We start from the raw sequence: 16,040 nt of genomic DNA on the forward strand, positions 1-16,040 counted from the left end.
ATGAGAGTACAGGAACACTGCATGTAGCAGAGATGGGGCAGGGGTATGAGAGTACAGGAACACTGCATGTAGCAGAGATGGGGCAGGGGTATGAGAGTACAGGAACACTGCATGTAGCAGAGATGGGGCAGGGGTATGAGAGTACAGGAACCCTGCATGTAGCAGAGATGGGGCAGGGGTATGAGAGTACAGGAACTCTGCATGTAGCAGAGATGGGGCAGGGGTATGAGAGTACAGGAACACTGCATGTAGCAGAGATGGGGCAGGGGTATGAGAGTACAGGAACACTGCATGTAGCAGAGATGGGGCAGGGGTATGAGAGTACAGGAACACTGCATGTAGCAGAGATGGGGCAGGGGTGTGAGAGTACAGGAACACTGCATGTAGCAGAGAGAGATTGGGCAGGGGTGTGAGAGTACAGGAACACTGCGTGTAGCAGAGATGTGGCAGGGGTATGAGAGTACAGGAACACTGCGTGTAGCAGAGATGGGGCAGGGGTATGAGAGTACAGGAACACTGCGTGTAGCAGAGATGGGGCAGGGGTATGAGAGTACAGGAACTCTGCATGTAGCAGAGATGGGGCAGGGGTATGAGAGTACAGGAACACTGCATGTAGCAGAGATGGGGCAGGGGTATGAGAGTACAGGAACACTGCATGTAGCAGAGATGGGGCAGGGGTATGAGAGTACAGGAACACTGCGTGTAGCAGAGATTGGGCAGGGGTATGAGAGTACGTGTAGCAGAGATGGGGCAGGGGTATGAGAGTACAGGAACACTGCATGTAGCAGAGATGGGGCAGGGGTATGAGAGTACAGGAACTCTGCATGTAGCAGAGATGGGGCAGGGGTATGAGAGTACAGGAACACTGCGTGTAGCAGAGATGGGGCAGGGGTATGAGAGTACAGGAACACTGCGTGTAGCAGAGATGGGGCAGGGGTATGAGAGTACAGGAACACTGCATGTAGCAGAGATGGGGCAGGGGTATGAGAGTACAGGAACACTGCATGTAGCAGAGATGGGGCAGGGGTATGAGAGTACAGGAACACTGCATGTAGCAGAGATGGGGCAGGGGTATGAGAGTACAGGAACACTGCATGTAGCAGAGATGGGGCAGGGGTATGAGAGTACAGGAACTCTGCATGTAGCAGAGATGGGGCAGGGGTATGAGAGTACAGGAACTCTGCATGTAGCAGAGATGGGGCAGGGGTATGAGAGTACAGGAACACTGCATGTAGCAGAGATGGGGCAGGGGTACGAGAGTACAGGAACTCTGCGTGTAGCAGAGATGGGGCAGGGGTATGAGAGTACAGGAACACTGCATGTAACAGAGATGGGGCAGGGGTATGAGAGTACAGGAACACTGCGTGTAGCAGAGATGGGGCAGGGGTATGAGAGTACAGGAACACTGCATGTAGCAGAGATGGGGCAGGGGAATGAGAGTACAGGAACTCTGCATGTAGCAGAGATGGGGCAGGGGTATGAGAGTACAGGAACACTGCATGTAGCAGAGATGGGGCAGGGGTATGAGAGTACAGGAACACTGCATGTAGCAGAGATGGGGCAGGGGTATGAGAGTACAGGAACACTGCATGTAGCAGAGATGGGGCAGGGGTATGAGAGTACAGGAACACTGCATGTAGCAGAGATGGGGCAGGGGTATGAGAGTACAGGAACACTGCATGTAGCAGAGATGTGGCAGGGGTATGAGAGTACAGGAACACTACATGTAGCAGAGATGGGGCAGGGGTATGAGAGTACAGGAACACTGCATGTAGCAGAGATGGAGCACGGGTATGAGAGTACAGGAACACTGCATGTAGCAGAGATGGGGCAGGGGTATGAGAGTACAGGAACACTGCATGTAGCAGAGATGGGGCAGGGGTATGAGAGTACAGGAACTCTGCATGTAGCAGAGATGGGGCAGGGGTATGAGAGTACAGGAACACTGCATGTAGCAGAGATGGGGCAGGGGTATGAGAGTACAGGAACACTGCATGTAGCAGAGATGGGGCAGGGGTATGAGAGTACAGGAACACTGCATGTATCAGAGATGGGGCAGGGGTATGAGAGTACAGGAACTCTGCATGTAGCAGAGATGGGGCAGGGGTATGAGAGTACAGGAACACTGCATGTAGCAGAGATGGGGCAGGGGTATGAGAGTACAGGAACATTGCATGTAGCAGAGATGGGGCAGGGGTATGAGAGTACAGGATCTCTGCATGTAGCAGAGATGGGGCAGGGGTATGAGAGTACAGGAACACTGCATGTAGCAGAGATGGGGCAGGAGTTTGAGAGTACAGGAACTCTGCATGTAGCAGAGATGGGGCAGGGGTATGAGAGTACAGGAATACTGCATGTAGCAGAGATGGGGCAGGGGTATGAGAGTACAGGAACACTGCATGTAGCAGAGATGGGGCAGGGGTATGAGAGTACAGGAACACTGCATGTAGCAGAGATGGGGCAGGGGTATGAGAGTACAGGAACACTGCATGTAGCAGAGATGGGGCAGGGGTATGAGAGTACAGGAACACTGCATGTAGCAGAGATGGGGCAGGGGTATGAGTGTACAGGAACACTGCATGTAGCAGAGATGGGGCAGGTGTATGAGAGTACAGGAACACTGCATGTAGCAGAGATGTGGCAGGGGTATGAGAGTACAGCAACACTACATGTAGCAGAGATGGGGCAGGGGTATGAGAGTACAGGAACACTGTATGTAGCAGAGATGGGGCAGGGGTATGAGAGTACAGGAACTCTGCATGTAGCAGAGATGGGGCAGGGGTATGAGAGTACAGGAACACTGCATGTAGAGAGATGGGGCAGGGGTATGAGAGTACAGGAACACTGCATGTAGCAGAGATGGGGCAGGGGTATGAGAGTACAGGAACACTGCGTGTAGCAGAGATGGGGCAGGGGTATAAGAGTACAGGAACTCTGCATGTAGCAGAGATGGAGCAGTGGTATGAGAGTACAGGAACACTGCGTGTAGCAGAGATGGGGCAGGGGTATGAGAGTACAGGAACACTGCATGTAGCAGAGATGGGGCAGGGGTATAAGAGTACAGGAACTCTGCATGTAGCAGAGATGGAGCAGTGGTATGAGAGTACAGGAACACTGCGTGTAGCAGAGATGGGGCAGGGGTATGAGAGTACAGGAACACTGCATGTAGCAGAGATGGGGCAGGGGTGTGAGAGTACAGGAACACTGCATGTAGCAGAGAGAGATGGGGCAGGGGTATGAGAGTACAGGAACACTGCATGTAGCAGAGATGGGGCAGGGGTATGAGAGTACAGGAACACTGCGTGTAGCAGAGATTGGGCAGGGGTATGAGAGTACAGGAACACTGCATGTAGCAGAGATGGGGCAGGGGTATGAGAGTACAGGAACACTGCATGTAGCAGAGATGGGGCAGGGGTATGAGAGTACAGGAACACTGCATGTAGCAGAGATGGGGCAGGGGTATGAGAGTACAGGAACACTGCATGTAGCAGAGATGGGGCAGGGGTATGAGAGTACAGGAACACTGCATGTAGCAGAGATGGGGCAGGGGTATGAGAGTACAGGAACACTGCATGTAGCAGAGATGGGGCAGGGGTATGAGAGTACAGGAACACTGCATGTAGCAGAGATGGGGCAGGGGTATGAGAGTACAGGAACTCTGCATGTAGCAGAGATGGGGCAGGGGTATGAGAGTACAGGAACACTGCATGTAGCAGAGATGGGGCAGGGGTATGAGAGTACAGGAACACTGCATGTAGCAGAGATGGGGCAGGGGTATGAGAGTACAGGAACACTGCATGTAGCAGAGATGGGGCAGGGGTATGAGAGTACAGGAACTCTGCATGTAGCAGAGATGGGGCAGGGGTATGAGAGTACAGGAACACTGCATGTAGCAGAGATGGGGCAGGGGTATGAGAGTACAGGAACACTGCGTGTAGCAGAGATGGGGCAGGGGTATGAGAGTACAGGAACACTGCATGTAGCAGAGATGGGGCAGGGGTATGAGAGTACAGGAACACTGCGTGTAGCAGAGATGGGGCAGGGGTATGAGAGTACAGGAACACTACATGTAGCAGAGATGGGGCAGGGGTATGAGAGTACAGAAACTCTGCATGTAGCAGAGATGGGGCAGGGGTATGAGAGTACAGGAACACTGCGTGTAGCAGAGATGGGGCAGGGGTATGAGAGTACAGGAACACTGCGTGTAGCAGAGATGGGGCAGGGGTATGAGAGTACATCAACACTGCGTGTTGCAGAGATGGGGCAGGGGTATGAGAGTACAGGAACACTGCATGTAGCAGAGATGGGGCAGGCGTATGAGAGTACAGGAACACTGCATGTAGCAGAGATGGGGCAGGGGTATGAGAGTACAGGAACACTGCATGTAGCAGAGATGGGGCAGGTGTATGAGAGTACAGGAACACTGCATGTAGCAGAGATGTGGCAGGGGTATGAGAGTACAGGAACACTACATGTAGCAGAGATGGGGCAGGGGTATGAGAGTACAGGAACACTGCATGTAGCAGAGATGAGGCAGGGGTATGAGAGTACAGGAACACTGCGTGTAGCAGAGATGGGGCAGGGGTATGAGAGTACAGGAACACTGCGTGTAGCAGAGATGGGGCAGGGGTATGAGAGTACAGGAACACTGCATGTAGCAGAGATGGGGCAGGGGTATGAGAGAACAGGAACTCTGCATGTAGCAGAGATGAGGCAGGGGTATGAGAGTACAGGAACACTGCATGTAGCAGAGATGGGGCAGGGGTATGAGAGTACAGGAACACTGCGTGTAGCAGAGATGGGGCAGGGGTATGAGAGTACAGGAACACTGCATGTAGCAGAGATGGGGCAGGGGTATGAGAGTACAGGAACTCTGCATGTAGCAGAGATGGGGCAGGGGTATGAGAGTACAGGAACACTGCATGTAGAGAGATGGGGCAGGGGTATGAGAGTACAGGAACACTGCATGTAGCAGAGATGGGGCAGGGGTATGAGAGTACAGGAACACTGCATGTAGCAGAGATGGGGCAGGGGTGTGAGAGTACAGGAACACTGCATGTAGCAGAGAGAGAGATGGGGCAGGGGTATGAGAGTACAGGAACACTGCATGTAGCAGAGATGGGGCAGGGGTATGAGAGTACAGGAAAACTGCATGTAGCAGAGATGGGGCAGGTGTATGAGTGTACAGGAACACTGCATGTAGCAGAGATGGGGCAGGAGTTTGAGAGTACAGGAACTCTGCATGTAGCAGAGATGGGGCAGGGGTATGAGAGTACAGGAACACTGCATGTAGCAGAGATGGGGCAGGGGTATGAGAGTACAGGAACACTGCATGTAGCAGAGATGGGGCAGGGGTATGAGAGTACAGGAACACTGCATGTAGCAGAGATGGGGCAGGGGTATGAGTGTACAGGAACACTGCATGTAGCAGAGATGGGGCATGTGTATGAGAGTACAGGAACACTGCATGTTGCAGAGATGTGGCAGGGGTATGAGAGTACAGGAACACTACATGTAGCAGAGATGGGGCAGGGGTATGAGAGTACAGGAACACTGTATGTAGCAGAGATGGGGCAGGGGTATGAGAGAACAGGAACTCTGCATGTAGCAGAGATGGGGCAGGGATATGAGAGTACAGGAACACTGCATGTAGCAGAGATGGGGCAGGGGTATGAGAGTACAGGAACACTGCGTGTAGCAGAGATGGGGCAGGGGTATGAGAGTACAGGAACACTGCATGTAGCAGAGATGGGGCAGGGGTATGAGAGTACAGGAACTCTGCATGTAGCAGAGATGGGGCAGGGGTATGAGAGTACAGGAACACTGCATGTAGAGAGATGGGGCAGGGGTATGAGAGTACAGGAACACTGCATGTAGCAGAGAGAGATGGGGCAGGGGTATGAGAGTACAGGAACACTGCATGTAGCAGAGATGGGGCAGGGGTATGAGAGTACAGGAACACTGCATGTAGCAGAGATGGGGCAGGGGTATGAGAGTACAGGAACACTGCATGTAGCAGAGATGGGGCAGGTGTATGAGTGTACAGGAACACTGCATGTAGCAGAGATGGGGCAGGGGTATAAGAGTACAGGAACACTGCATGTAGCAGAGATGGGGCAGGGGTATGAGAGTACAGGAACCCTGCATGTAGCAGAGATGGGGCAGGGGTATGAGAGTACAGGAACTCTGCATGTAGCAGAGATGGGGCAGGGGTATGAGAGTACAGGAACACTGCATGTAGCAGAGATGGGGCGGGGGTATGAGAGTACAGGAACACTGCATGTAGCAGAGATGGGGCAGGGGTATGAGAGTACAGGAACACTGCATGTAGCAGAGATGGGGCAGGGGTATGAGAGTACAGGAACTCTGCATGTAGCAGAGATGGGGCAGGGGTATGAGAGTACAGGAACACTGCATGTAGCAGAGATGGGGCAGGGGTATGAGAGTACAGGAACACTGCATGTAGCAGAGATGGGGCAGGGGTATGAGAGTACAGGAACACTGCATGTAGCAGAGATGGGGCAGGGGTATGAGAGTACAGGAACACTGCGTGTAGCAGAGATGGGGCAGGGGTATGAGAGTACAGGAACACTACATGTAGCAGAGATGGGGCAGGGGTATGAGAGTACAGGAACTCTGCATGTAGCAGAGATGGGGCAGGGGTATGAGAGTACAGGAACACTGCGTGTAGCAGAGATGGGGCAGGGGTATGAGAGTACAGGAACACTGCATGTAGCAGAGATGGGGCAGGGGTATGAGAGTACAGGAACACTGCGTGTAGCAGAGATGGGGCAGGGGTATGAGAGTACAGGAACACTACATGTAACAGAGATGGGGCAGGGGTATGAGAGTACAGGAACACTGCGTGTAGCAGAGATGGGGCAGGGGTATGAGAGTACAGGAACACTGCATGTAGCAGAGATGGGGCAGGGGTATAAGAGTACAGGAACACTGCATGTAGCAGAGATGGGGCAGGGGTATGAGAGTACAGGAACACTGCATGTATCCGAGATGGGGCAGGGGTATGAGAGTACAGGAACACTGCATGTAACAGAGATGGGGCAGGGGTATGAGAGTACAGGAACACTGCATGTATCAGAGATGGGGCAGGGGTATGAGAGTACAGGAACACTGCATGTAACAGAGATGGGGCAGGGGTATGAGAGTACAGGAACACTGCATGTAGCAGAGATGGGGCAGGGGTATGAGAGTACAGGAACACTGCATGTAGCAGAGATGGGGCAGGAGTATGAGAGTACAGGAACACTGCATGTATCAGAGATGGGGCAGGGGTATGAGAGTACAGGAATACTGCATGTAGCAGAGATGGGGCAGGGGTATGAGAGTACAGGAACTCTGCTTGTAGCAGAGATGGGGCAGGGGTATGAGAGTACAGGAATACTGCATGTAGCAGAGATAGGGCAGGGGTATGAGAGTACAGGAACACTGCATGTAGCAGAGATGGGGCAGGGGTATGAGAGTACAGGATCTCTGCGTGTAGCAGAGATGGGGCAGGGGTATGAGAGTACAGGAACACTGCGTGTAGCAGAGATGGGGCAGGGGTATGAGAGTACAGGAACTCTGCGTGTAGCAGAGATGGGGCAGGGGTATGAGAGTACAGGAACTCTGCATGTAGCAGAGATGGGGCAGGGGTATGAGAGTACAGGAACTCTGCGTGTAGCAGAGATGGGGCAGGGGTATGAGAGTACAGGAACACTGCATGTAACAGAGATGGGGCAGGGGTATGAGAGTACAGGAACACTGCGTGTAGCAGAGATGGGGCAGGGGTATGAGAGTACAGGAACACTGCATGTAGCAGAGATGGGGCAGGGGTATGAGAGTACAGGAACTCTGCATGTAGCAGAGATGGGGCAGGGGTATGAGAGTACAGGAACACTGCATGTAGCAGAGATGGGGCAGGGGTATGAGAGTACAGGAACACTGCATGTAGCAGAGATGGGGCAGGGGTATGAGAGTACAGGAACACTGCATGTAGCAGAGATGGGGCAGGGGTATGAGAGTACAGGAACACTGTATGTAGCAGAGATGGGGCAGGGGTATGAGAGTACAGGAACACTGCATGTAGCAGAGCTGGGGCAGGGGTATGAGAGTACAGGAACACTGCATGTAGCAGAGATGGGGCAGGGGTTTGAGAGTACAGGAACACTGTATGTAGCAGAGATGGGGCAGGGGTATGAGAGTACAGGAACACTGCATGTAGCAGAGATGGGGCAGGGGTATGAGAGTACAGGAACACTGCATGTAGCAGAGATGGGGCAAGGGTATGAGAGTACAGGAACACTGCATGTAGCAGAGATGGGGCAGGGGTATGAGAGTACAGGAACTCTGCATGTAGCAGAGATGGGGCAGGGGTATGAGAGTACAGGAACACTGCGTGTAGCAGAGATGGGGCAGGGGTATGAGAGTACAGGAACACTGCGTGTAGCAGAGATGTGGCAGGGGTATGAGAGTACAGGAACACTGCGTGTAGCAGAGATGGGGCAGGGGTATGAGAGTACAGGAACACTGCGTGTAGCAGAGATGGGGCAGGGGTATGAGAGTACAGGAACTCTGCATGTAGCAGAGATGGGGCAGGGGTATGAGAGTACAGGAACACTGCATGTAGCAGAGATGGGGCAGGGGTATGAGAGTACAGGAACACTGCATGTAGCAGAGATGGGGCAGGGGTATGAGAGTACAGGAACACTGCGTGTAGCAGAGATTGGGCAGGGGTATGAGAGTACGTGTAGCAGAGATGGGGCAGGGGTATGAGAGTACAGGAACACTGCATGTAGCAGAGATGGGGCAGGGGTATGAGAGTACAGGAACTCTGCATGTAGCAGAGATGGGGCAGGGGTATGAGAGTACAGGAACACTGCGTGTAGCAGAGATGGGGCAGGGGTATGAGAGTACAGGAACACTGCGTGTAGCAGAGATGGGGCAGGGGTATGAGAGTACAGGAACACTGCATGTAGCAGAGATGGGGCAGGGGTATGAGAGTACAGGAACACTGCATGTAGCAGAGATGGGGCAGGGGTATGAGAGTACAGGAACACTGCATGTATCAGAGATGGGGCAGGGGTATGAGAGTACAGGAACACTGCCTGTAGCAGAGATGGGGCAGGGGTATGAGAGTACAGGAACTCTGCATGTAACAGAGATGGGGCAGGGGTATGAGAGTACAGGAACACTGCGTGTAGCAGAGATGGGGCAGGGGTATGAGAGTACAGGAACACTGCATGTAGCAGAGATGGGGCAGGGGTATGAGAGTACAGGAACTCTGCATGTAGCAGAGATGGGGCAGGGGTATGAGAGTACAGGAACACTGCATGTAGCAGAGATGGGGCAGGGGTATGAGAGTACAGGAACTCTGCATGAGCAGAGATGGGGCAGGGGTATGAGAGTACAGGAACACTGCATGTAGCAGAGATGGGGCAGGGGTATGAGAGTACAGGAACACTGCATGTAGCAGAGATGGGGCAGGGGTATGAGAGTACAGGAACTCTGCATGTAGCAGAGATGGGGCAGGGGTATGAGAGTACAGGAACACTGCATGTAGCAGAGATGGGGCAGGGGTATGAGAGTACAGGAACTCTGCATGTAGCAGAGATGGGGCAGGGGTATGAGAGTACAGGAACTCTGCATGTAGCAGAGATGGGGCAGGGGTATGAGAGTACAGGAACACTGCATGTAGCAGATATGGGGCAGGGGTATGAGAGTACAGGAACACTGCATGTAGCAGAGATGGGGCAGGGGTATGAGAGTACAGGAACACTGCATGTAGCAGAGATGGGGCAGGGGTATGAGAGTACAGGAACACTGCATGTAGCAGAGATGGGGCAGGGGTATGAGAGTACAGGAACACTACATGTAGCAGAGATGGGGCAGGGGTATGAGAGTACAGGAACACTGCATGTAGCAGAGATGGGGCAGGGGTATGAGAGTACAGGAACACTGCATGTAGCAGAGATGGGGCAGGGGTATGAGAGTACAGGAACACTGCATGTAGCAGAGATGGGGCAGGGGTATGAGAGTACAGGAACACTGCATGTAGCAGAGATGGGGCAGGGGTATAAGAGTACAGGAACACTGCATGTAGCAGAGATGGGGCAGGGGTATGAGAGTACAGGAACACTGCATGTAGCAGAGATGGGGCAGGGGTATGAGAGTACAGGAACACTGCATGTAGCAGAGATGGGGCAGGGGTATGAGAGTACAGGAACACTGCCTGTAGCAGAGATGGGGCAGGGGTATGAGAGTACAGGAACTCTGCATGTAACAGAGATGGGGCAGGGGTATGAGAGTACAGGAACACTGCGTGTAGCAGAGATGGGGCAGGGGTATGAGAGTACAGGAACACTGCATGTAGCAGAGATGGGGCAGGGGTATGAGAGTACAGGAACACTGCATGTAGCAGAGATGGGGCAGGGGTATGAGAGTACAGGAACTCTGCATGTAGCAGAGATGGGGCAGGGGTATGAGAGTACAGGAACACTGCATGTAGCAGAGATGGGGCAGGGGTATGAGAGTACAGGAACACTGCATGTAGCAGAGATGGGGCAGGGGTATGAGAGTACAGGAACACTGCATGTAGCAGAGATGGGGCAGGGGTATGAGAGTACAGGAACACTGCATGTAGCAGAGATGGGGCAGGAGTATGAGAGTACAGGAACTCTGCATGTAGAGAGATGGGGCAGGGGTATGAGAGTACAGGAACACTGCATGTAGCAGAGATGGGGCAGGGGTATGAGAGTACAGGAACACTGCATGTAGCAGAGATGGGGCAGGGGTATGAGAGTACAGGAACACTGCATGTAGCAGAGATGGGGCAGGGGTATGAGAGTACAGGAACACTGCATGTAGCAGAGATGGGGCAGGGGTATGAGAGTACAGGAACTCTGCATGTAGCAGAGATGGGGCAGGGGTATGAGAGTACAGGAACACTGCATGTAGCAGAGATGGGGCAGGGGTATGAGAGTACAGGAACACTACATGTAGCAGAGATGGGGCAGGGGTATGAGAGTACAGGAACACTGCATGTAGCAGAGATGGGGCAGGGGTATGAGAGTACAGGAACACTGCATGTAGCAGAGATGGGGAAGGGGTATGAGAGTACAGGAACACTGCATGTAGCAGAGATGGGGCAGGGGTATAAGAGTACAGGAACACTGCGTGTAGCAGAGATGGGGCAGGAGTATGAGAGTACAGGAACACTGCATGTAGCAGAGATGGGGCAGGAGTATGAGAGTACAGGAACACTGCATGTAGCAGAGATGGGGCAGGAGTATGAGAGTACAGGAACACTGCATGTAGCAGAGATGGGGCAGGGGTATGAGAGTACAGGAACACTGCATGTAGCAGAGATGGGGCAGGGGTATGAGAGTACAGGAACACTGCATGTAGCAGAGATGGGGCAGGGGTATGAGAGTACAGGAACACTGCATGTAGCAGAGATGGGGCAGGGGTATGAGAGTACAGGAACACTGCCTGTAGCAGAGATGGGGCAGGGGTATGAGAGTACAGGAACACTGCCTGTAGCAGAGATGGGGCAGGGGTATGAGAGTACAGGAACTCTGCATGTAACAGAGATGGGGCAGGGGTATGAGAGTACAGGAACACTGCGTGTAGCAGAGATGGGGCAGGGGTATGAGAGTACAGGAACACTGCATGTAGCAGAGATGGGGCAGGGGTATGAGAGTACAGGAACTCTGCATGTAGTAGAGATGGGGCAGGGGTATGAGAGTACAGGAACACTGCATGTAGCAGAGATGGGACAGGGGTATGAGAGTACAGGAACTCTGCATGTAGCAGAGATGGGGCAGGGGTATGAGAGTACAGGAACACTGCATGTAGCAGAGATGGGGCAGGGGTATGAGAGTACAGGAACACTGCATGTAGCAGAGATGGGGCAGGGGTATGAGAGTACAGGAACACTGCATGTAGCAGAGATGGGGCAGGAGTATGAGAGTACAGGAACACTGCATGTAGCAGAGATGGGGCAGGGGTATGAGAGTACAGGAACTCTGCATGTAGAGAGATGGGGCAGGGGTATGAGAGTACAGGAACACTGCATGTAGCAGAGATGGGGCAGGGGTATGAGAGTACAGGAACACTGCATGTAGCAGAGATGGGGCAGGGGTATGAGAGTACAGGAACACTGCATGTAGCAGAGATGGGGCAGGGGTATGAGAGTACAGGAACTCTGCATGTAGAGAGATGGGGCAGGGGTATGAGAGTACAGGAACACTGCATGTAGCAGAGATGGGGCAGGGGTATGAGAGTACAGGAACACTGCGTGTAGCAGAGATGGGGCAGGGGTATGAGAGTACAGGAACACTGCGTGTAGCAGAGATGGGGCAGGGGTATGAGAGTACAGGAACACTGCATGTAGCAGAGATGGGGCAGGGGTATGAGAGTACAGGAACACTGCATGTAGCAGAGATGGGGCAGGGGTATGAGAGTACAGGAACTCTGCATGTAGCAGAGATGGGGCAGGGGTATGAGAGTACAGGAACACTGCATGTAGCAGAGATGGGGCAGGGGTATGAGAGTACAAGAACACTACATGTAGCAGAGATGGGGCAGGGGTATGAGAGTACAGGAACACTGCATGTAGCAGAGATGGGGCAGGGGTATGAGAGTACAGGAACACTGCATGTAGCAGAGATGGGGCAGGGGTATGAGAGTACAGGAACACTGCATGTAGCAGAGATGGGGCAGGGGTATGAGAGTACAGGAACTCTGCATGTAGCAGAGATGGGGCAGGGGTATGAGAGTACAGGAACACTGCATGTAGCAGAGATGGGGCAGGGGTATGAGAGTACAGGAACACTGCATGTAGCAGAGATGGGGCAGGGGTATGAGAGTACAGGAACACTACATGTAGCAGAGATGGGGCAGGGGTATGAGAGTACAGGAACACTGCATGTAGCAGAGATGGGGCAGGGGTATGAGAGTACAGGAACACTGCATGTAGCAGAGATGGGGCAGGGGTATGAGAGTACAGGAACACTGCATGTAGCAGAGATGGGGCAGGGGTATGAGAGTACAGGAACACTGCATGTAGCAGAGATGGGGCAGGGGTATGAGAGTACAGGAACACTGCATGTAGCAGAGATGGGGCAGGGGTATGAGAGTACAGAAACACTGCATGTAGCAGAGATGGGGCAGGGGTATGAGTGTACAGGAACACTGCATGTAGCAGAGATGGGGCAGGTGTATGAGAGTGTACAGGAACACTGCATGTAGCAGAGATGGGGCAGGGGTATGAGAGTACAGGAACACTACATGTAGCAGAGATGGGGCAGGGGTATGAGAGTACAGGAACACTGCATGTAGCAGAGATGGGGCAGGGGTATGAGAGTACAGGAACACTGCATGTAGCAGAGATGGGGCAGGGGTATGAGAGTACAGGAACACTGCATGTAGCAGAGATGGGGCAGGGGTATGAGAGTACAGGAACACTGCATGTAGCAGAGATGGGGCAGGGGTATGAGAGTACAGGAACACTGCATGTAGCAGAGATGGGGCAGGGGTATGAGAGTACAGGAACACTGCATGTAGCAGAGATGGGGAAGGGGTATGAGAGTACAGGAACACTGCATGTAGCAGAGATGGGGCAGGAGTATAAGAGTACAGGAACACTGCGTGTAGCAGAGATGGGGCAGGAGTATGAGAGTACAGGAACACTGCGTGTAGCAGAGATGGGGCAGGGGTATGAGAGTACAGGAACACTGCATGTAGCAGAGATGGGGCAGGGGTATGAGAGTACAGGAACACTGCATGTAGCAGAGATGGGGCAGGGGTATGAGAGTACAGGAACACTGCGTGTAGCAGAGATGGGGCAGGGGTATGAGAGTACAGGAACACTGCATGTAGCAGAGATGGGGCAGGGGTATGAGAGTACAGGAACTCTGCATGTAAAGTTGGCCGAGACCTAAATTCTGGCACTTATTGTTAGTCCAGGAACAGAAAAAGCAACAAAGACAATATAGCTGGGAGACCGTGCCTCCTGGTATAGTGACCCCTGCAGAAGACTCATCTTTATAATAGTGATACACCAGAGCTGGGGGTCAGTAATAGAATGAGGCATGAGGCACACCATCTGTCACTTGTTGATGCATTTGATGCCCTGCTTTGCCTCTGTGCTTCTGTATATTTGGGGAATAGTTCTGAGCGTAGATTCCGCTGTCACCGGGGATTGGTTGTAAAGCAGTCCTTATGGACGACAGCCCCCGGCCATTTACTCAACACACAGAGACCAGTCTCTTAGTATAAATGGGGGCGGCAGCCAATAAGACTCCGGTTAGGAGATGCTTTGTGGGTGATGTCACCATCAGTAAGATAATATGGATGCTTTAGGGAAGTGAGGAGAATCCGTTATCTGTCTCCCCTATCAGGTTCTGCGACGGGGTCCTCCTCTTCCAGAATGATGAGGTGATGAAGAGAGCGGCCTCTGCTGGTGAGAAGAAGACATTCACCATGTCTGGCCTGCAGCCATCCGTGTCCCTCACCTCCATGAATACGCACATTGCCTCCTGCGTGGCCGGGCTCCTCTATCCGGTGTATTCCCTAAAGACGAGAAGGTACCACCCCTTGCGCCCTCTCCAAAGCGCGGCGTTACAGGGTGTTTTCTGGAAATCTCTGGTTAAAGCATTCCTTGGAATTCAGAAACAAGTTGCCCTTTAAGATTTAAAATCCCCATACAGTCTTTTACTTTGTGTATATGTTCTACTAACGCCTACATGCTGCCTTTGTGTGATCACTTACCTGCTCTGCACAAAGTAACAACCAGGGACTACGTAACGCCTTTATCTGAAGTGTTGTAGATAGATAGATAGATAGATAGATAGATAGATAGATAGATAGATAGATAGATAGATAGATAGATAGATAGATAGATAGATAGATATAAACGTTAAGGATAAATCCGTTTACGTCTGAGATCGATCTGTATAAACTGTTTCTTCTGTTCTGCGTCAGCTCGGTGAGCGTGGGTCTGGAACCCTGGGAGTTAATCCGGGCTCTTTGTCCGATGTCCACCATGAAATTCCTCCACACGTCTCAAGTCCGCAGCAGGTGGGTGAGAGCTTCATTACGTGCAGGGCCCTGCGGCCATTACTCAATAACAGCTTTGTTTATGGTTTAAAAGTATTTATCCTATAATGAGGAAGCTTTGAAGCGCGACTGAACATACTGTTAAAATCTGCTCATTAATAATAATGTATACCGGAGGAGTAAGCTTCTTACATAGGATTTCATGCTGCGTAATTTGTGTCATTCTCCGTCACACATTCAGGACATAGCCGCAACAGCAAATGGGGGTCTCTGGCACATACAGTACCCCTAAGTACTGGTGTGATTGGGGCAGCGCCTGGTTCTCTGCGTCAGGATAGATGGCACTATTATACTACAGGATGATGGTGTTAGGACAAGCCATGCCTCCTTTACCAGCTTGGGAAGTGTTTTATCTTACAGACCACAGACATCATTATCACAGGACGGGGACTGGACGTCTGGGAACTATTCAGGGACAGCGAGGCCCTTCTAGCTTAACGTTAACATTACATCTGCAGGGAGATAAATCTGAGAGGCACTCGCTGGGAATCAGACTAGGGGTACCATAGAGTCTGAGGGGCAGTTGCACTATAACGGTTTGTCCCTCCCAAATGCCCCAACTTAGGGGTACATTCAGACGCTGCAGCGATCGCAGTCTGAAGCCCTTTGGGGAGTGTGCATGAGTACCCCGGGAGCCCAGTGATCTGCTAAAGAGTGACAGGCAGAGGCGGTCGCAGGGTGGGAGGGGGCATACCAACGGTGTTAGAACGCCATTGATTGGGCGTAGTCTGAACTACGCAGGTGGGTCTGGACCGTTGCAGGGGCGAGCCGCGGCGGCTCAGCGGGTGCGAAAGGATCGCCGCCGTGCAATGCTTTTGCACCCGTGTGTGTGTAGGGAGGTAGGGCCTGACATGCGGGGCGGACTAGCCCTGTGCTGGGCGTCCCCCCGCATGTCTGAGTAACTCATCGTAGATGTGCTAAAT

General features: G+C 52.6%; 1 protein-coding gene across 2 annotated transcripts in view; it reads left to right on the forward strand.

Annotated features, from left to right (window-relative positions):
* LOC134928654 (tubulin delta chain-like) overlaps positions 1-16,040 on the forward strand; it is a 150,983-nt gene that overhangs the window by 109,533 nt on the left and 25,410 nt on the right. For both annotated transcript variants that reach the window (XM_063924607.1, XM_063924608.1), the window contains exons 7-8: positions 14,400-14,585; positions 14,983-15,078. In XM_063924607.1, the coding sequence (XP_063780677.1) occupies positions 14,400-14,585; positions 14,983-15,078 (282 nt within the window). The remainder of the gene's footprint in view (positions 1-14,399; positions 14,586-14,982; positions 15,079-16,040) is intronic.

The sequence above is a fragment of the Pseudophryne corroboree genome, chromosome 5, assembly GCF_028390025.1.
Source record: "Pseudophryne corroboree isolate aPseCor3 chromosome 5, aPseCor3.hap2, whole genome shotgun sequence".
NCBI classification, from domain to species: Eukaryota; Metazoa; Chordata; class Amphibia; order Anura; family Myobatrachidae; genus Pseudophryne; species Pseudophryne corroboree.